The following is a 21,437-nucleotide window of genomic DNA, read 5'->3' as shown; positions in this document are numbered from 1 at the left end:
TCTCCACACAGTCACATCTCACTATTGTCTGGATAGAGGTGGCTGACCCAACAGTAGGTTCAGCAGTCTGTCCTGTGGAACCTGTTTGAGGTGTAGAACCCAACTCTCCCAGTTTAGGGCCTGTTTGGGTTCAGGCTGTCTCTCTCGCTGTTACCAACAGCACTATTGTTGTTGTGCCCGTTGGCACCTGGTTAGGTGTCTGTTGGTCCCCTTTTTGTGTTGGAGAGCAGCCTGTAGCTAGGGATTCACACATGTGCACTACCATTCTGCTCATCCTTGGAGAAAGCAGAGTTGCATACTTGTAACAGGTGTTCCTCGAGGACAGTAGGATCTTAGTCCTCATGAAACCCACCCGCCACCCCATGGAGTTGGGTTTCTCCTAATTTTTGTTGTAATTATAATTCTGTTATAAGATTGGAGAGGGACTCCATGTGGACGCATGGTATAAGGCATGCTGGGCATGCTCAATGTCACCATATGTGATGATGATGTCACCATATGTGACTATTAACATTCTGCTGTCCTTGAAGAGCACCTGTTACTGGTAAGCAACTCTGCTTTCCGAGGACTGGGTTGAGAGCCACTACTTTAAACATAATGATCATTGTCATCATTTAATTTATGACACCTTTCCAGCCAGGGAATTCATAGCATGATTCAAATAGAGCTGTTGATAAAGAATGACATAGTAATTGCAGTGTAACATACTCTGTTTAAATATAAGCAATTGGTATAGTAGATTACAGTAGTTAAATAGCATTGTCCAAGTAAGATACATGTGTAAATAGTGCAATATTGTCTAAGAATAAATTGTTTAATATGGTTTAAGGGGTGTTGTACTGAATCCTTAGTAGAGTTTGTGTCATTGATTCGTACAAAATGCTGCTTCAAAGAGCCAGGTTTTCACTAATTTCTTGATGGTTAGATTTGAGGCGTCTCATTTTAGGAGGTAGGGTGTTCCACAGTGTTGGGACTGAACCTGCAAAGGTTTTCTTCCTGGTGTTGGTGAGGCTTGGGGATGCACAACCAGACATTCTTGAGTTTGTAGTGTAGAGTAGGTATACAGAGAGTGGTAAATCTCCTGAGATAGGATGGGGCCATGCCTTTGAATGTAGTGTAGTAGAGAGTTGGATTTTTAAGAACAGGATTGAAGTGGTGAAATTTGTTTGGCTTCTTTATGTGGACCACGGTGTTATTTATCCCTCATGTTCATGATATACAGCCCTATTAAAGTGGTTATATTGCACATTCATTTGATAAGAATGAGTTATAACATGGATTGCTGATTTCATTTCACATTTTTATGTCAATAGGTTTCTCGTTCTGTGTATTTTGAAGGGGTACTTTCTTCATATGTACTGGTTGGAAGTATTTTTTAGCAAGTTTATTGCTGAAGCACCTTTTGTGGAGATTTGTCTTTTCTGTTAATGTTTTTATGTTTTGGCTTTGTTTTATCATTAAAGAAATCCATTTCTTAAGCTGCTACAAACTCTTTCTTTACAGGTATGTTATTCTATCTATGGCTTTTGAGTTTTCAATAATCTTTATCTTGTACTTCTGAGTCCAGCAGAACCTCTCTGCTGCTGGCAGCGCCGACTTCCATTTGCTGTCGATAGCTGCAGCAGCGCAGTAGTTTCAGGGTTTTTTGGAGGGAGCACTGATAAAGCAAGCTTTGCATTGATCTCTTATTTATGCATTTGTGGAGTCAGCTTTTTAATTCGGTACATCTGCACCATGTGAGACTTCCTGTAATTATACGCTAGCTCAATAGGAAGCGTGAGCAATACTGCATAACAGTTTTCATTTTAGTGCTTCAGAATTCTTGAAAATCTGTTTCAGGACACTAGGGGTTAACACAAGTTATTGTTGGAAACTAATAGGTGCTCCTTGAACTGACACTGGTCCATTAGTGAGTCGTACTCTTGAAGATTATGACCTTGATATTGACAAGGGTTTGTCTGGTGAACATTTAAGTTATCCAGGCAAACCCCAAGATTTCAATTTCTTGTCCTTTGAAGGAGTTAATAAACATGTGGATAAAGGTGAACCGGTAGATGTTGTGTACTTGGATTTTCAGAAGGCGTTTGACAAAGTTCCTCATGAGAGGCTTTTAGGAAAAGTAAAAAGTCATGGGATAGGTGGCGATGTCCTTTCATGGATTACAAACTGGCTAAAAGACAGGAAACAGAGAGTATGATTAAATGGACTATTTTCTTAATGGAAGGGAGTGGGCAGTGGAGTGCCTCAGGGATCTGTATTGGGACCCTTACTTTTCAATATATTTATAAATGATCTGGAAAGAAATACGAGTGAGGTAATCAAATTTGCAGATGATACAAAATTGTTCAGAGTAGTTAAATCACAAGCAGATTGTGATAAATTGTAGGAAGACCTTGTGAGACTGGAAAATTGGGCATCGAAATGGCAGATGAAATTTAATGTGAATAAGTGCAAGGTGATGCATTTAGGGAGAAATAACCCATGCTATAGTTACACAATGTTAGGTTCCATATTAGGTGCTACAACCCAAGAAAGAGATCTGGGCGCCATAGTGGATAACACATTGAAATCTTCGGTTCAGTGTGCTGTGGCAGTCAAAAAAGCAAACAGAATGTTGGGAATTATTAGAAAGGGAATGGTGAATAAAATGGAAAATGTCATAATGCCTCTGTATCGCTCCATGGTGAGACCGCACCTTGAATACTGTATACAATTCTGGTCGCCACATCTCAAAAAATATATAATTGCGATGGAGAAGGTACAGAGAAGGGCGACCAAAATGATAAGGGAAATGGAACAGCTCCCCTATGAGGAAAAACTAAAGAGGTTAGGACTTTTCAGCTTGGAGAAGAGATGGCTAAGGGGGGATAAAAGAGAGGTGTTTAAAATCATGAGAGGTCTAGAACGGGTAGATGTGAATCGGTTATTTACTCTTTCAGATAATAGAAAGACTAGGGGGCACTCCATGAAGTTAGCATGTGGCACATTTAAAACTAATTGGAGAAAGTTCTTTTTCACTCAATGCACAATTAAACTCTGGAATTTGTTTCCAGAGGATGTGGTTAGTGCAGTTAGTATAGCATTTTTAAAAAAAAAGGATTGGATAAGTTCTTGGAGGAGATGTCCATTACCTGCTATTAATTAAGTTGACTTAGAAAATAGCCTCTGCTATTACTAGCAACAGTAACATGGAATAGACTTAGGTTTTGGGTACTTGCCAGGTTCTTATGGCCTGGATTGGCCACTGTTGGAAACAGGATGCTGGGCTTGATGGACCCTTCGTCTGACCCAGCATGGCATGCTCTTATGTTCTTAACCAGTGAAATTTTAGTTGAGTAAATAGGGGAGGGGCATGAGGGTATTGCTGAAACTTAGCCGGGTAGCACTAATTTTGAGCGCTACCCAGCTAAACTTAACACGCTTATGTCTGGTCTGATAAAACATTGTTCTAAAGTTACCCAGTAAACTTCTGTGGGAGACTTACTGGGTAACTTACCACTACTTACACCATTGGAATTTGACTGGTATAGTTCAGTTGCAAAGTTTGTATTAAAGAGAAATGCACCCGATTTGTTTTCTATTAGAGGACAGTAGAATATTACCATATAAAATACCAGTGATGTGCATAAATACTTGAGTGTAGTCTAGTGGTTTAGATGTGTCATGAAGAGGTTAATAAAACTGGTTGGCTCCTTGCTTCCTAGCTTAGAAAAAGGCAAGTGCAATCTGGTATTTCTGTATGAAGACCAGAGAGAGGGGAGCTTGTGATGTCTCTCAATGTCTGATTGATTTTGCAGACAGCTAAGAGCAGTTATATACATCATAAGTTGTTACTGCTGCTTCTCAATTGATGATTTTTTCTTATCAGTATTAACTTCTATTCTTCTTCACCAGAAAAGGCTTTAAAGTTAGAAGCTCTTATTATGTCCACTAAAATTATGGAAGCAGTTGCCTAATAAAATGTCTCTAACACCTAATGAATTTACTGTAGAGCTATAAAAGAAATATTCTCTTTCTTTGTTCCCTAATTTTATTAATGATCTACAACAAGGTGAGATCTCTGGTAGTCCTCCCAAACTCTGTTAGAGGACCATCAGTATCTAGCAAAGACCCTTTAGGTAGGTCTTCTGTGGTCTCTTTCCTTGTTAAATAATGCCCTTGGTCTAGGCCTCTTTCCCTCTTAGGCCACTGGTGGGTGAGCTCTGCTAATGTCCTGGAGCTCCTCCATTCTTCTTCCACTGGTGGGTAAGTTCTGCTAGGGGCTAGGGCCTCTTTCCCTCTTCAGTTGCTGGCAGGTGGACTTTGCCAGTGGTTCGAGGTTCCATCCACCTTTATCCGCTGGTGGGTGGGCTCCACCAGTGGTCCAGAGCTCCTTCTCTCTAGGCAGTCAGTGGTTGGTAGGATGTGCATGTTTGCTTCACACTCCACTAGTCCCAGACAGACAAACATTCTGCACCTGCACCACAACCATATTATATATAGAGATCCTTAATTAAGGAAACATCACTAAACTGACGTTTTTCAGACATCCAGTTTCTTGTGACAGTCTGAAATTTTGGTATCTTGGGCCTGGACCCTAAAATTCACTGATGAGGACCTAGCTGACAGCTGTATAAAGTGCCATGACAGGCTCTTCCCTAGCCCTTTTAATACCACACATATAGCAGCGAGTGTTATTTCTTCTAGTTTTGACCAAAGGGAATCAGCTGAATTGGAGCATAGACACAGTTTCCTCATATCTATGCTGCCTTCAATCACCCAAATCAAGTTCCTTACCTAGGAAGTGTGAAGCATGAAGCCCTTGGGCGCCACTGACATCAGCAGTTCTCTCTTTTCCATCTGAGCTTCCAGTCGTGCTGATGTCATCAACTTGCCATTGCTCCTACAGCCGGTATGGATGGAATCCTCCTTTCCTCAGGGCTCTTAAGACATTTTCAACACTGAAGAGATCAATGTCTCATCCGTCCTAGCTTCACTGGGTCTAAGGCCTGCATATGTGAACTTTGCATGGCTATCATGGAAACCCTCTCTCATCACTGCCTGGGCTCTGACCATGATGCACTTAACTGTTCCAGTTGTGGCAATAGGTTTCTGCAGGTGAAGTAGGACCACCCATGGAAGATGGAAGCCCTGTGGAAGATGCTCTTGGGTAAGACTCTGAAACTTCAGCATAGGAACTCCACTTCCTGGAGTGAAGCCTCTTCAGACTCCTGGCGCCATAAGAAGCATAGGTCATGGGGGGGCGTGGCATTCTTATACTCCTGCAACTCTTTTGGGAAGACTTCCCTCCCCACAAGGCGCTGGCTTCCTGAACTCCATTATAGATCAGGAGTTGGGTGTAGTGCAGAAGGAGCTAGAAGAGGCGTTGAGAAGACCCTCTTCTAAGAGATGCAAGGGATTCCCTACAGGGCCTTCTCTCTTGGCACCGAGGAAGTCAGCCCTGTTTGCGTGGAGCTCTTCAGGGGCAGACCCGTCCTCAACACCAAGAAAAATGGCCTTGGCACAAGTCACTTTGTTCTTCCTGACATGGAAGGTCCCTATGGTGCCGAAAAAGTAGTTTTTTTTTTTTCTCCAGATATTCTGGTTCTGGTGTCGTACAGGTCATTGTCTCTCTCACTGGTGCGGAGCCTGCTGGTGCATTCTAGAACACACCACATCCTAGAACCTAGGGCTATAAACATCTGAAAACAAAACATTAGATTAAAGGAATTTCTTATGCAATTTATAAATTCAGTTCTAGACAAAGTAATTCATGAATAAAGAAACCTTATGCCCAAAACATATATCTTTTAGAAAATTTCTTGAAAAAAAGGCATCAAACAAGCTGTTAAGATCACATAACTTCACACTTAGCCTTACACCCTGACCATCATCATTTGTCCAAAGTCTTTTTTTTTGTTTTATATTCAGAAATCACTGAAATATGTGCATCAAAAGCTGTGTCCCAAAACTCACAAACATTTGTCCAAACTTCATAAACATTTAATGCAGTCCCATAAAAAGATCAACCATATCATCAAATACCAAAAAAAAAAAAAGCACTTAGCCTATAATCTTCCGCAGTTCATTTTCTCGGGCATATGAAATTTTTCAAGCTGTTCCGACATCAACGTTCTGGCCAGTGCTGCATCAGGGGACCTAAAAGTTTAGAAAACAAAACTAATAGTCCTAAACATAAAAACAGCTGTTCTCGGTGTTATATTTTATATGGATCTGGTAAAGCCTCACAACTTGTTAATCAACAGGAGTGTCGCTGTAATGTAATGCTTCATAATGTGGGCAGAAAGAGAGAGAACTTTCCTTTCAAAAGTCTGCTATGTAATCATAGGCATAAATTGCTATTTTTTCCAAAGGTTTTTTATATGTGATAAAATAATCTTTGAAACAAACAAATCAGACTTATTTGTTGTTTCGTACATCACACCTCATCTTTGATGCTAAAGTCCACAGGAGCTACCGAAAATAAATGTGAGACATGATACCATGTTTCAGGTGAACCTCTGCTTCAGAATTGTTTCCTTGCTTTAAATAATGTGCATTTTATATACTTTGTGTTATCTACTTCTAGCAGTCCATGTGCTGGCTGCAGATCATTGGAAAGACCCGTCTCCCCTGTCTGGGATGACTTGGATAAGGGTCTGGGACATTTTTATTATAAAAAAGTTTTAAAAGACTTACATGATTGATATATAGATAGTCTATGTCCATCTACCGCATGCTGATGCTCACTTTAAGGTTTCTGAGTCCTGTTTCTCTTCCACTATCTTCTTTCATAGTCTCTTCCTTTCCTTTCCTTTCTCCTTCCTTATTTCATTGGCTTATTTCTGTCTAGTGACCTTATTATACTAGATTGTGTTGCATTTGACGTTTTTCAGTGGTTTGTGAGTTCCTGCTAAATTTATTCTTTTAGTCAATAGATATGGAGGGAGGGAGGGAGGGGAGGGTGCTCCTGGGCCGATCTTTTTTTTAATCTGTGTTCTTTTTCTGTATGCTGTTCAGCAGCTTTAAGTTTTTGTTTATATTTTTTACTTGCACACTTTTTAGCCTACTTTCCAAAAGAAAAGAAGGCTTATGAGCACCCTCTGTGTGTCCTCTTAATAACTTTTGTGTTTGGTATCCTATCTGTGTCATATTTTCCAAACATATCAGGGGGAATATGAGGATTGTGACAGGTAGGTGCGTTCTTTCAGATCCATGTATGTGTGCAGACGCATGAATACATGTGTCCTGGAAAGTAGGCTCCATTAGTTCTGGATGGAACATCTTGCTTCTGTGGTTTTTAATATGTTTTTATAACTTACGATCAAGTTGCTGTTAAATGCATCATATGTTATATATTTTGTTAAAATATGTTTGCAAGACATATGTATTCCTTTTTTCCTAGAATTTCACTGAGGATATGCTGCATTCTGTGAAGGCGCTGCTGAAGAGCAGAAAGGAGTTGTGTAACGTGTTAGCTGGCGAATGGTTAAAGGAGGGTGATGAAGAAAATGTGATTGAGGTTTGGCATGCCCACATCCTGACGTTTACATTTATCTACAGTGTGACATAAGATATGTGTATGTACTTGCAGGAGACATAAAATGAACATTGGAGTGCTTGTGGGAAAGGAACAGAAGCAGATTCCAAAAGTGACTGACGGTGGGAGTGAATGTGCATGCACGCAACTTGCCTTTCTCTCACCCTTTTATAAAATCCTGCTCTTGCACAAACACTTCACTCTTCTTTTTTTCTCTTCTAGCTCATTTCTGCTGGAGTTTTCTACATCTGATGCTATCCCTTTTTTGCACCTCTGAAATCTCGGCTGTTTAAATGTTCTTTTTCTACTTAAATAGTCTCTTTCACCAGTTTCTCTCATTTACTCTCCATCTGAAGCTTTGCAATGTATGCATTGCAGTTACAGTAATGAATTTTAAGGTCCCATAGCTAGAGTGCAATAAAAAGTCTCAGATAATAGTAATATATAAAATGTATGTGTACTTGCCCCTTAAACAGTCTGGAGCAAAGTATGAATATATGTGACAAACAGTGAATTTGGCCACCAATGACGCTGGCAGATTTTACAAATTACTGTGCTTAGTCATATGATTATGGTATGCAGTTTACTGGTGATTGGACTTATCAGGTATTTTGAGATGTGACTATAGTTGAATAATGTACTAATTTTCTAACACTGATCCCATGTAAGTGTTTTCTCAATTGAAAAGAAAAAGAAAACAATAAGAACCAAACAAGTAACTTTATTTGTCAACTGTGAACTATTATGTAGTAAGATCTATAAATAAATTCAGATTGTAAACCGAGCTAAACTGATTCAGGCCTACCTATCCTTAATAAGAGTGATTATATATTCCATTTGCTCCTATATTATGTGCAGATTGTTCAGAATATATACAGAAGAGGAATGGATAGAGGATTCTTATTGCATAGCAGTTTTAGACAGTTTTTGCAATTCTAGTTTTTGCAGTCAACTTAAATCAAGTTAGACCCAGCAACTTAAGTGGAACCATCCACACTTAATTATTTTAATTGGTATAGAGTACAACAAGTGTAATCATAGTTCATATACAATGGGAACTTTATTTCCATCCCAGTTTAAATAATTTTTCTGGAGGTATTGCATGGAGGAATATAATGCCTTTTTATAGCTTTTGACCTTTTACGCAGACTGTTGTGATTGACATCAGAAAAAAGAAGTGTTGGAGAGTTTGATGTTTCCTCCACTTCCAATTTTGTGTGTCCCTTACCCTACCCTTTTGAAACGTCTGTAGTTAAGCCCTTGTTGGTAGGATATATGGCAGGGGTGGCCAACTCTGGTCCTTGGGAGCATCAGGACAGGTTTTCTAGTATATCCACAATGAATATGCATGAGGTAAATTTGCATGCACTGCCTCCATTATATGGAAATCTATCTTATGCATATTCATTGTGGATATCTTGAATACCTGGCTAGTTTGTGGCTCTCAAGGACCGGAGTTGGTCACTCCTAAAATTTGGGATGCCTCCTTTAATGCAAATGAGATGCAAAACCCACCAGATCACAGCAAAAATCAAAAGGGTTTATGGCTGCAACTTTATCTGTAGCTCCACGTAAGAGGACAGTCATCTGAAGGTAAGGAGAAAAAGGTTAATTATTGCAAAATCACAATATCAAAGAAAGCAAGCTATAAAAGATGAATGGGATTTATTTAAATGATAAATATCATAGAAACATAGAAATGATGGCAGAAGAAGAGCAAATGGCCCATCCAGTCTGCCCAGCAAGCTTTCACACTTATTTTTCTCATACTTATCTGGTACTCTGACTGCTGAGCTCAGGGCCCTTTTTGGTTCTAGTTATCTTCCACCCCTGCCATTGATGTAGAGAGCAGTGCTGGAGCTGCATCAAAGTGAAGTATCAAGCCTAATTGGTTAGGGGTAGTAACCGCCGCAATAAGCAAGCTACACCCACGCTTATTTGTTAGGATTCACCTACAAGAAATAGAAAAGTGTGTTAGCATGGAATAACTACTCTAAGTTAATAATTTTTTGAAAAACTGACACTTTGAAAGTTTGATTACCCTTTCTTTGATATACAATCCTTAGGCCAGGGGACTGAAATTTGGTCAAGTGAGTGTGGAGAAGGAGGGTTTTGTTGAGCTGCATTTATATTTTTTGGTTTACTACAAATATGTGTGTTTTTTTTGCATATATATGATTTTCATCACATTTTCTTTGCCTTTCATAGCTTGTTTTTTTCCGTGGTGTTTTGCTTTTGTCACTTGTTAACCTTTTTGTTTCTCTTTGTAGATAGCTAATCCTGATTTGGTAGCTATAAACTGGTTTTACCCTTTTGTGGGGTCTTTTAGGTGAAATTGTTATCATAGTGCAGTTAGGTTAAAAGGGATCTGTCACCTGTACCTACTCTAGTTGAAAGTATCACCTTTACATTTGCTTAAACTCTCCTATCTTTAGTGGATAGTAATTCCAAAATGTGGGGCTGTTGCCAACTTAGCCAACCCCATACCATAGAAAAGGATTTTAATTAATCTCATAATGCCCTGGAATTTGTTCTTGTCTTGTGGTTAACATGTTGGTAGAATTTCATTGTTTAAATGTGTGATCAATTTAAGATTGTAAATCTTATCTTATGAATATTTCACAGATCACATTTCTTGGCTTTGCTGATGAGACAGATGCTTCTTATGTACAGGTAAAGTAAACCTGAAGACAATATATTTGCTTTATTATTCTTGAGCAGTTCCTTTAAGGAATGTGATGGAAATGCTCAGTAAAGCTACGAAAAGATTAAAAGCGTGTATCATAATAAACAGCTGGATATGTTCATTGGGAGACTTAACTGGGTAACTTGTTTCTGCTTACACCTTTGGAATTTGACCGGTATAGTTCAGTTGCAAAGTTTGTCTTAGAGAAATGGACAATTTCTCTAGTACCGAAAAGAGAAAATCCCAGTGAACAAGGTCAAATGTCTTCTCAGCATCAACCATAAGCAGAGCAGTTTCCTGAGCCCTCCAGATTAAATTGATCACCCTCCTGACATTGTCAGCAGAAATCCTGCCAGGCATAAACCCTGTCTGCTCTAAATGGAGCAAAGAGTCCACCACTTCCTTAAGCCAGTTGGCTAAAATTTTGAGGTCTCAATGTAGGAGTGATATGGGCCTGTAATACCCACATATGGGCGTGTCCCTACCTGGTTTCGGTAGTACCGTAATACCCGCTCTATTAGCAACATCCGCTATTTTACCTCCAGGTAGAAGATCATTATATGCCGGCATCAGCGGTCTTATACCATCGAACATAACTGCTTATAAACCCTGCCGAGAACCCATCTAAACCTGGAGTCTTGCCCACCTTCATTTCCTTAATTACGTGCAACACCTCAAATTCTGAGATTTCCTTATTCAACCACTCCAGTTGGATATGGTCCACTTTAGGCATATTCAAATCTCCTAAATAATCTGCAATAGCATTTGGACTAATGTCCTGACATATGGAATACAACTACCTATAAAACTGTGTGAACCGGGCTCTTATACCCTCACTATCTGAAACCATTTGTCCATGTCTACCCTTAAGTTTAATAATTTGATTCTTTCTGGCCCTGGCTTTTAAGTTTTCTAGCCAGAAATCGACTGGCCTTATTACCCCCCTAAAAAATTCCTGTTTAACCCTATCCATCTGGAAAACAGTCTCTTCCATATCTAGGGACTTTAACTCTCCCCGTAGTTGCTCAAATTGCCGTTTGTGGTTAATCTCCAGTTTAGCTATATGTTCTAGCAGCCATAATCTCTTAGCTTCCCCCTCTTTCTTTATATAGGAGGCCCTGGCTATCAATTTACCTCTGGCAACTGCTTCAGTGTGCCCACAGATACCTCCCCATTCTCATTCTCTTCCAAGTAGTCCCCCCATCTCTTTACTCAAACGATCACAAAAATCAGGATTATCCAGGATAGCTTCATTAAGTCTCCAGAAGCGGGATCTGGAGTGACCACCCAGACCACAGAGGGCTATCCACACAGCTGCATGGTCGGACCATGTTATGGGGGTCGATCCCAGATGACCCCACTTTGTTCACTAAGGCCTTGTCTAGTAAGAAGAAATCAATCCTAGAGTATACATTGTGGGCCATAGAGAAGAAAGTGTAATTATGTTCAGAAAGATGAAAAAGTTGCCACACATCCACCAAGTCCCAGCCTGCCAATTAGCCCCATAACCTCTGCCCTAATCGGAAACAATTTGTGACCTCCCATTACCCACCCAAACAGCAGGGTATTCTCCCCCTGGACTTTACCTTCCACGAAAAATTTCTCATATCTTTCCTATTTCCTAAATGCCCACCAATATGTATCGTCTCCCACCCTCCCAGTCACAGACAGCTGCCTCCTTGAGGAATAATGCCACAGTTTAACTCCTAAATACTATGCCAGTTTAACTCCTGGCAGCTCTCGATTCTCTCTAGATCCCCTACCAAAATGTAAGCTGAATTATCCTCCCTGAAAAAGAAGACAGAACCTTGTGTCCTACAGGAACGTGATCTTGATCAAAATCCTGAACTAGTGACTTGAAACTTAAAATAGTCCAAGAATATCAATGTCCCTGGATCCATAAAAAATAATACCATACAGTTCGAAACCACCGCTTAGGTTGCACTGTCCCGTGAAGAAGACGAGCCCCCTAGATTGTCTCCGCAGCCTTTTCCTGCCATGCTGAACCCGCTGTCATTTCGCATTAGAGTCTTTACTCGATGCTACAAGAGTGGGGTACAATTTAGAGCTTATGTTGGCGGATATGCAGGGCTTGTAGAATCTTCAACACCTTATCCACTATGTGAACTCGATATGTCACTCCATTGATGGTAAATTGCAATTTGAATGGCAATAGCCATTTATAGCAATGACCCCAGATTGTAGTGCCTGGATAATTTCTCGAAAGTCTCTCCTTTTCCTTAAAGTTATTGGAGACAAATCCTGCAAAACTTCTATTTTATGCCCGTGCCATTGAATGTCTCTCATTTGCTTCGCTTGGGATAGCACCTTTTCTTTCATGGCATAGTCATGGAAGCATACGATTATATCCCTGAGGTATACTGCCCTGTAGTTTAGCCAAAGCTCTGTGTGCTCTGTCTAAATTAATTTGAGGTGGCTCTTCCGCTCCATCAGCATTGTGTAATATTAAAGCACAGATATCTGTGACTACCTTTGTGCAGTCCAGATAAGCAGATTCTTCAGGAATACCTCTAAAATGTAGGTTTCCCCTCCTGGAGCGATTCTCCAAGTATTCCACCCAGTCTTTCAGCTGCCCATTGTCATCTCTAAGGTGTTGCAGCTCCTGCTGCATGCTTTCAGCAGCAATGTCCTGTTCATCTAGCATCTGCTCCACAGATTCCAAATCTATACACTCTCTCCGGAGCTCAGAAGCAATAGATTTAAGTTCCTGTTTGAGCATGCTCATATCATCCTGCAGGTCACCAAACTACTTCCAGAAATCTTCCCGGGAGAGAGGCAAGTCAGGCTGATTTGTTACTGCGCAGTGCTCCTCCATATAGATGGAAGTCTTGGCACACCGCTGCCATTTTTCCCGTCATCAGTCATGCCCTGCTCGTCTCGGAGTTTTGCTGCAGGAGTCTCAAACAAAAAACTGCTTCAGATTGATGGTTTTCTTATGCACCAATATCATTAAAGTGCTGAAAAGCAGAGGAGGAAGTCTGAGCGGCCAAAAGGCTGTGTTTGCCACACAAGAGGAGGAGTCTGAAAATCTAGGGTCCGGAGCTGCTATCTCAAACGCCATTCGCGCTAGTGACGTCACTTCCTTCAGTGTTTTTAAAATCTACCTCTTTTGTGTGTTTTATGGAACTCTAATGCTGTTTTGTCTACTGAATATATTTCTTGTTTTGTAAAATGAAAATATAATTTAAAAAAAGACATAGTTATAGTATTACAGCTTTTCTCTATTATGTTGTTCTGTAATACTAATAATAAAAAGAATCTCACTCTACGACAAAACTAATATTAAAGATGCTTAATTATATGACCATCTTTTAGGCACAGGATTGCACAAATGTCTTGATCCCAATAATGTGCTCACTGGTCAAAAGTTGATCAAAGTGAAAATTATTTTTTTTAACATTTTTTTTCTTTTGCGCATAAAATACTTAGTAAAGTCATTATGATTTATATTGCATGTAATGCACAAAGTTCCTTATTTATCTTAAATGCCATTTTAAACACAATTTATTTTAACTTGCAGGCAAGTTAGAAATTCTTGAGTGCTGATGTTCAGCAAGTGTCTGACCTGACACTGCAGTGTTTCAAAAAAAATGTTTTCTTATTCAGGGGAGATGATAGTCACATTGCTTAAGTCTCTACTTTCTCAGGATCACACATGTTTTTGTTTTTTTTTTGAAAAAGCATATCAATTGGCAGGTCGCTCACTGTGCTCCTCAAGTTTTAGTTTTTCTTTTAATTGCCTTGCTGCACTGCAGCACGAACAGCATATTTTAGTGCTACCAAAAAAAAAATATCACCCCCTCAAAATGACAGCAAGAGGAAATCCACAGTGAGTGAGTTAAAGTACTGCATCTGTGATAAGGCGATGTCCCCATTCCAGACCATGACCAAACAAACTTTTATGCTTGTGGACAGATGTCCCCACATTCTCAACACTTCAGGGCACACCACATAGAGGAACTATGTAAGTCTCTCAGAAGCCGCAGTAGATCCTTTTCTCACAATGCGGCTTCATAGGCCTCACCAAAGCATGAATTGAGCAGATGCTCCTCAAAGACTCCTTCATTGGCTAACTTCGAAGCCAAGGGGTCGAGAGGGTACAGTCATCCTCATCAAACCAGAGCCTGCATTGAAGAAGCATAAGCAGTATTGGCACTGTCAGTGCAAGGTGCATCAGCACACTCAACACATGATGCAATGCACTTGACACATGATATGCTCGATGCATTGATCCACCATCCTAAAGGCCCATCAGTGCACAGTGCAAAAAGAAGCATGGGTTGCCCATTCGAAGCCAATCATTTTGATGCAACCGATGCATGCATTGACAAAAATATCCTTGATCTACACTCCATCGAAGAATTTGATACACTGAGCCCTGAACCAGATTCATTGAGCTGCATTACCAGCTGTATGAAAGTCACTTTAGGCCAGTTGCTGAAGAGTTCATCATTCCCCTGCCTCCTTCAGTTACTACAGCCTTCACTCCTTCTAGGTTGATAGCGGAGGGCTTCCAATTAGACTGCAGCTCCGTTACGCTTCATTCTGTAACTTGCCTCCACGGAAAAAAGAGAAACATCCTATCATTGTCACTGAGGAGGATGCTCCACTGCCTACACTAGGTAAGAGGACACATTAGTTGCTCAAGCAGATTGCAGATCTAGAGAGAAATTTCCTTATCTGAAGAGATGGAAGGAATAATCCAGCTTACTCCTCTCTAACATCGCTGCAGTGATTCCTCAGACTGGAGTCCTGATATCTCCCATCAAGGTGAACACATCATCGGAATGTGATACAGGGTTCTTCAGCCTCCCACCCAATAGCAGTGGAGTCAAGTTGTTCAGAGGCAGCTGACCAGAGCTTCCCCCACTGAGGCAGCTGAAGAGCCCCCTGGCTCATCTTCATCATCATTGGTGTCCTGGGTTAGTAAACCCTCACATTCAGAAGAGGAGTCTACAGATATACCTTCTAACCCATTTACGGATGCGCCTGACCATATATCATCATGGAATACTTGTCGTATTGAAAGTTCATGGGGACAACGCTTAGCGTCAAAGACCCCACTTAGAAGTCTTTGGGACCCTCCAGGTATTGGATACCCCATCAGATCCAGCTGCTTTCCCAATCCACAACAGTCTGAACTAGTTGCAGATGAAAAGGTGGGAGACACCTATTTCTGGCTTTTCTACAGATAGGAAGCTGGATCTCAAATAGAGTCCAAAAATCTCTGGGATTCAGAGTTGTTCAGCTGCTACATCAGTCATTTGTCATTGACTCTGCCCTGAAGAAGACTGTTAGACCATTTTGGAAAGGAAGTCTTCCAAAGCTCCATGCTTACTGCCCATACTCTACACGCCACTTCTATATGGTGCAATATCTTCACAACTGTGTTCCAAACCTGAAGGCTTTTCTACAATCTGCGGAAGGAGGGTCTTATTACCCACAACTGCTTTTGAAGGCAGAAGAGTACATTTGTCACCATCTTCTCTTTTCTGTCTATGAATTTTTTTTTTATTCCATTTCACATATCTCCTCAGCTTTAGTTGTAGACTGATGCATTTCGTGCCTCAGGGTGAGTAACATCTTGAGAAGTTATGGACCTACCTGGTCTTTATTACAAATTAAGGAATGTAAGGTCCTTGAGCACCTTCTGCCCTTAGAAATGGTCATACTTTCAGACACATTAGTTCTAGCCTTTTCAGCAGTTCCACCTACCACCTCTTCCAGGCTAAAGTTAGCAACCACTTCTGGTCAGACCTGGCAGTGTGAGCGCCGTCAGCCTAAGACTACACAACATGTCCAGTTTTGATCTCTCCAAAGTCCGTTCTGGGGGGGGGGGGGAGGGTAACAAAATCCAAATCTTCTTAAAGGCATAGCGCCAGGTAACCAAAGACCTCTAGGTCTTCCAAATTGTGGCGTCTGGGTACCGTTTATACCCAGCTACTATCTCTTCCACACTGCTCTAATCTTAATCCACATCTGCTTCACTTGACATAGCTTTGCCAAGAAGCGCAATCACTTCTTCATCAATGAATAATAGAACCCGGTTCTGTGTCCCAGCATGGACAGGGTTTCTACTCCCAATGTTTCCTCATCCCCAGGAAATCAGGAGGATTGAGGCCCATTCTAGTTCTGAGACATTTGCACAAACATCTCAGGATCTCCTTTTCTTAGTCTCCTTCCTCCTCCAGATCCACAATCTTTTCTACCTCCCCATTCCTTATTATCCCTACCATTCTTGATCCCTTCCTTCCTCCTTTCCTCTCCTCTGTCATTCTCTTTCCTTATTCTCCCTGGTTTCCCAATCCTCTCCTCCCTCTGTGCCATATCTGTCGTCCTCCATCCCATATTCCCCTCCCTCTCTCCCTCCTGCCTACCATTCCTTCTTCTGAGATCCCCTTTCCCTCTTTTGAGATCTCTTCTCTTCCCAGCCCCATATCCCTTCCCCTTTTTCCTCTCCAACCCCAATCACTAAGATCCCTTTCCCTCTAATGAAGAACAAAATAAATTACCTGGATACACAAATCTCAAAAGACGACTTTATTTTTTATAAAGTTTAAAGAAAATACATTATTTAAATGGGAAATATATGCAAAATTATGAAAATTTTCCACATAATTGTGGCAGATTTTTTAAAAATCTGCTGCAGGAAGCCCAGGGGCTCTGAATTGTATCTTGTGGTTCATGTTTGGTAGCATTGGTTGAGAATGTAAAGATGTTTATTTCCCATGGTTTGTGCACTGAAATGAAGATAAAGCTTTAGCTTATTTATTTATTTATTTTTGGTTTTTATATACCGATGTTCCTGTATAATATACATATCACACCGGTTTACAAGGAACTCAAACTGACGCCTCAGTGGGCAGTTTACATTGCAACAAGATAACAATATAACAGATAATATGGGGGGGGGGCAGCGGAACTTGGCAAAGGATACAGAGATTAAGCATAAATAGCTAAATAGAGGTAACTAAATATACAAAATATACAAAATACAGTAAACAATGTACATAAGGTGAGTTGGGTCATATGTAAACCAGTGTTTGCAGGGTGCCTTAGAATTTGTGCAAATTTTGTATAAATGTATTCAGAATCTTTTCTGCCCCTTCATGATAGAACAGGCACTAGCTTGCAAAGCCACAGCATTAAGGGAGGCTCTCTGTTTCATGAGGTTCTAACTGTTAAATATTTTTCCATTTTTGACACTATATGTGGTTGAATGTGTTAAAAATTTTACACCTTCTCCCAGTTGAATTTCCCTGTTAAAATGTAATTTTCCAAACCTAACTTGTTTTATTGTAAACCGACATGATGTCCACAACGAATGCCGGTATATAAAAAGGTTTAAATAAATAAAATTTTGTAGATATTTCAGTTTATACCAACAGTCTTTTTTAGAATGTAGAATCGAGAATGATTTTCTTTGTCTTGTGAGAGCCTACTAAATCTATCTTGAATGCCTTCATTTTGTAGCATAAAGAATATGTTGGCAGATTATTAAGAAAATGAACATTTTCTTTGTTGAAGATCCCAATAAACTAAAATAAAAGGTTTATGTTAAAAATCATTTACAACATCACATGGTGCTTCCTTATTAATCACTGCTATAATAAATCTTTGTATATGATCTGGTTTTGACTAGGAATTAGCAGCTGTTTCTGTGGAGCTCTCAGATCTTGCGAAATCACTCCACTTCTGCAGCCTAAATGATAATGAAGTAATTTTTCTGAAGGATGTCAAGAAGCCCTCGCAAAAAGCTGATGGACCTCTGCTTTCGGTAAAGATCTAAATTCTTTTTAATAGGCACGATTGCATAATGAAACAAACATTGCCTTTTTATTTTATTTGAAAATGAACGATCAATTTCAACATCCATCAGTCAAGATATTTCAAAAGAAAGTATTGTATGCATCACCATATTTTATTGCCAGATTTCAAATCACAACCATAATTTCATAGCATCAGTATTATGATGTGACTACTGGTCTTCATGATATCTTCCCATTTAGACAGAAACTTAGAATATGATGACAGATGTGGGTAAATATTCAATAAGTCATGTAACTGACACTATTTATTATTTATTTATTTGCTTCTCATTTCTTATATACTGCGCATCAGATTCCAGATCTGGCCAGAGCAGTTTACAGTTAAAACACAATAAAATACATTAAAAAAAAAATTCAAAACATGAAATACTCTCAAATCTGTCCATACCATTCACAATGTAAAATCTGCTCAAGCTATGATGGAAAAAGCCAGGCCTTAGTACATGTTATGTTTCAGCCTTCACAAACTTACCTGATCATCAAACAAAAACTGCCCACAGGTGGATAACAAGTAAGTGGGTTTTTTGTCATTTCTATTCAGGTTAACAGTGTTTATATGTTTTTTAGATTTTAATATGCATGCATAGTTTTCTCCGCTTACCAAGTTATGTTCCTGGGAACATTTATTTTTACTGTGACTAAAAGAATAGGAACTTGTGAAAGCTTGCATTTATTTTTTATCCGCCTGAAAGTCCATTTTGACTGAATCTGTTTTTCTACTCACATAGAGGTCGATATTCAGCATACTTAGCCAGATAAGTTCAGACTATTTATCCAGCTAAATAGCTGACTGACTAAGTGGGAAGATGGAGCTACTTTATCTAGCTAACTTTACTGGATAAATGCCAGTATTTAGCCTTATTCAGTTAAGTTAGCCAGATAAGTTAGGCCAGTTGTTGAGCAGGTCTAAAGTTACCAGGATAAACTTATTTGGCTCACTATTTTAGATAGCAGGTCTAACATATCTGGATATCTTAGCTGGATAAATATCAATATTGTTACTTATCTGACTAATAGGGGACATTCATCAAAATGCATTATGGCGTTAACGCCATAATGCATGCAATAGTTATGTTACTGCATGGCGCAAATGCAAATTTTTGGAAGGGGTGGGTTTGGGGAGGGGTTTGGGCGGGATTAATGAAAATCACATCGTGTGATAGCATAACGCATGCTATCGCACGTTTTTAATGCCATAAATAACTACTTCTTTTTTTCTGGCGTTAAGCTGGCGATATGCCCAAAACGGCCATAACGTAATTTGCGATAAAGATTACAAATTGCATTTCGGCCTTTTCTGGGCCTGGGGAGAGGAGGGGAGTGGAGTGGAGTAGAGATGGAGAGAGAGCCTCTGGGGAGGCCTTCACAGTATTCAATTATTTATATCCCTATAGGAGTGCCAACTAATAACTCAAGGTGAGGTTTTGGTGGTGGTTTAGGGTTTTGAGGGCAGTTTGACATGCAGGGTGAGATGTACAAACAGCACAGTACACCTTGGTGAAAATTTGACATCATTTGGATTTCTACAACGTTCTATCACCCTAGCTTGATAGTACCCTGTTATAGAGTCCACCATATAGGGTGAGAGAACAATGTAGAAAATATATTTATCTTTTTTTTTTTTTATGCTGTCAATCTGTAATTTCATCTTTGTGAGACTTTCCTCACTCCAAATGATTTCAAATCTTCACAGAGGTGTACTGTGGTGCAGTAAGTCTAAAATTATCATAAAAAAGCCCCATTTTTTTTACCACGGGCATTATCCATGCAAAATTATAGCATTTTGAGGAGTTAGCCAGATAAAACCTGTCACTGCTATACAGCTACTTAACACCTCAGTCTCAGGGTGGCAGTCCCGGAGCACATACAGAGGTTCTATAAGTTTTATGCAGGCAGGAGACAGGATTAAATGTTAGCTTGGCTTGCAAAGGCACATGCAATGATTCTTCAGAAGGTACTCCAAAGTTAGTGGAACAGGGCTGAGCAGGATGCTTAGGCTGGAATCCAAAACTAGATGTTTCAACTGGTAACTCCAGAAGCATCTTCCATTTTTATTCCGCCACCTTTAAGATTGTTTCTTCTTCTGGCTCTCATCAGAACTTCATGCATATGCATAGGGTCCAAAATTTGATATCTTGATTGGATATTACCATAAACCATTGGTGGGTTTCTGATACTACTTCTTCCTGGCTGGTACATGCATGCAGATTTCATGTGAATGGCGACCTGCTGGAAAACATCTGGTCAATCAAAATGGATACAAAGCTGTCAAGGACAGAGAGCTCAGCAAGTTTGTGTTCCAGCTTGTTTCAGCTAAATTGTAAGGTGAAGACAGATTGTTCTGTGTAGAGAACAATAACAGGTTTCTTCTCTGTGCAGGCTTGCTGGCATTCAATGTAAAACTGCAGGGGCGATCACCTGTTCCTCTGCTTCTATTTTATGTTGCTTGGCCGGCACATCAGTTTGGTTCACAGTTGCAAACGCTCCTTTTTAAGGTGACTGGCTAGTCCTTACAGTATTCAACAGTAAATGTCTTCCTCATCCTGTACTGTTCATGCTTTCCCACACAGATTTGTTAGGTTTTTTAGCTATTCCCGCCGATTCAGTAAAGTCCGCGGGAGAGCAGGCGAATGCCTGCTCTCCCGGTGTGCGCACAGGCCACTCGCCTGTGCGCGCAATTCAGTATTTAAATGAGGCCCGGCGGTAGAAACAGACAAAAGGAGGCGCTAGGGACACTAGCGCGTCCCTAGCGCCTCCTTTTGGCCCGGAGCGGTGGCTGTCAGCGGCTTTGACAGCCGACGCTCAATTTTGCCAGCATCTGTTCTCGAGCCCGCTGACAGCCACGGACTCGGAAACTGGACGCCGGCAAAATTGAGCGTCCGGTTTTCGACTCGACAGCTGCGGGCCGACTTCAAATTTTTTTACTTTTTTTACCCTTCGGGACGTCCGACTTAATATCGCCATGATATTAAGTTGGAGGGTGCACAGAAAAGCAGTTTTTACTGCTTTTCTGTGCACTTTCCCGGTGCCCAAAGAAATTAGCGCCTACCTTTGGGTAGGCGCTAATTTCTGAATCACGCGGGAATACCTAATAGGGCCATCAACATGCATTTGCATGTTGAGGGTGCTATTAGATTCGGCGGGTTGGATGCGTGTTTTCGGCCCCTTACTGAATAAGGAGTAAGGGAAAACATGCGTCCAATGGCGGGTTAACAGTGCGCTCCATTGGAGCGCACTGTACTGTATCAGCCCGACTGTGAAAGGTCATTTACAAACAGCCCTCCTAAATTAGGTGGAAAAACACCTGTAAATTACACCAGTATTCAAATTGTGCGCATAAGTCTGTTTTGAAAAATATTCTACCAAATTTACCTGCACATAT

The 21,437-nt window shown here is 40.4% G+C and overlaps 1 protein-coding gene across 5 annotated transcripts in view; it reads left to right on the top strand.

Annotated features, from left to right (window-relative positions):
• AKAP11 (A-kinase anchoring protein 11) overlaps positions 1-21,437 on the top strand; it is a 121,521-nt gene that overhangs the window by 18,075 nt on the left and 82,009 nt on the right. For all 5 annotated transcript variants that reach the window (XM_029602947.1, XM_029602945.1, XM_029602946.1 and 2 more), the window contains 3 exons: positions 7,385-7,501; positions 10,145-10,192; positions 17,869-18,003. In XM_029602947.1, coding sequence (XP_029458807.1) covers positions 7,385-7,501; positions 10,145-10,192; positions 17,869-18,003 — 300 coding nt within the window. The remainder of the gene's footprint in view (positions 1-7,384; positions 7,502-10,144; positions 10,193-17,868; positions 18,004-21,437) is intronic.

The sequence above is a fragment of the Rhinatrema bivittatum genome, chromosome 5, assembly GCF_901001135.1.
Source record: "Rhinatrema bivittatum chromosome 5, aRhiBiv1.1, whole genome shotgun sequence".
NCBI lineage: Eukaryota > Metazoa > Chordata > Amphibia > Gymnophiona > Rhinatrematidae > Rhinatrema > Rhinatrema bivittatum.
This window is presented reverse-complemented; position numbering and strand designations above follow the sequence as displayed.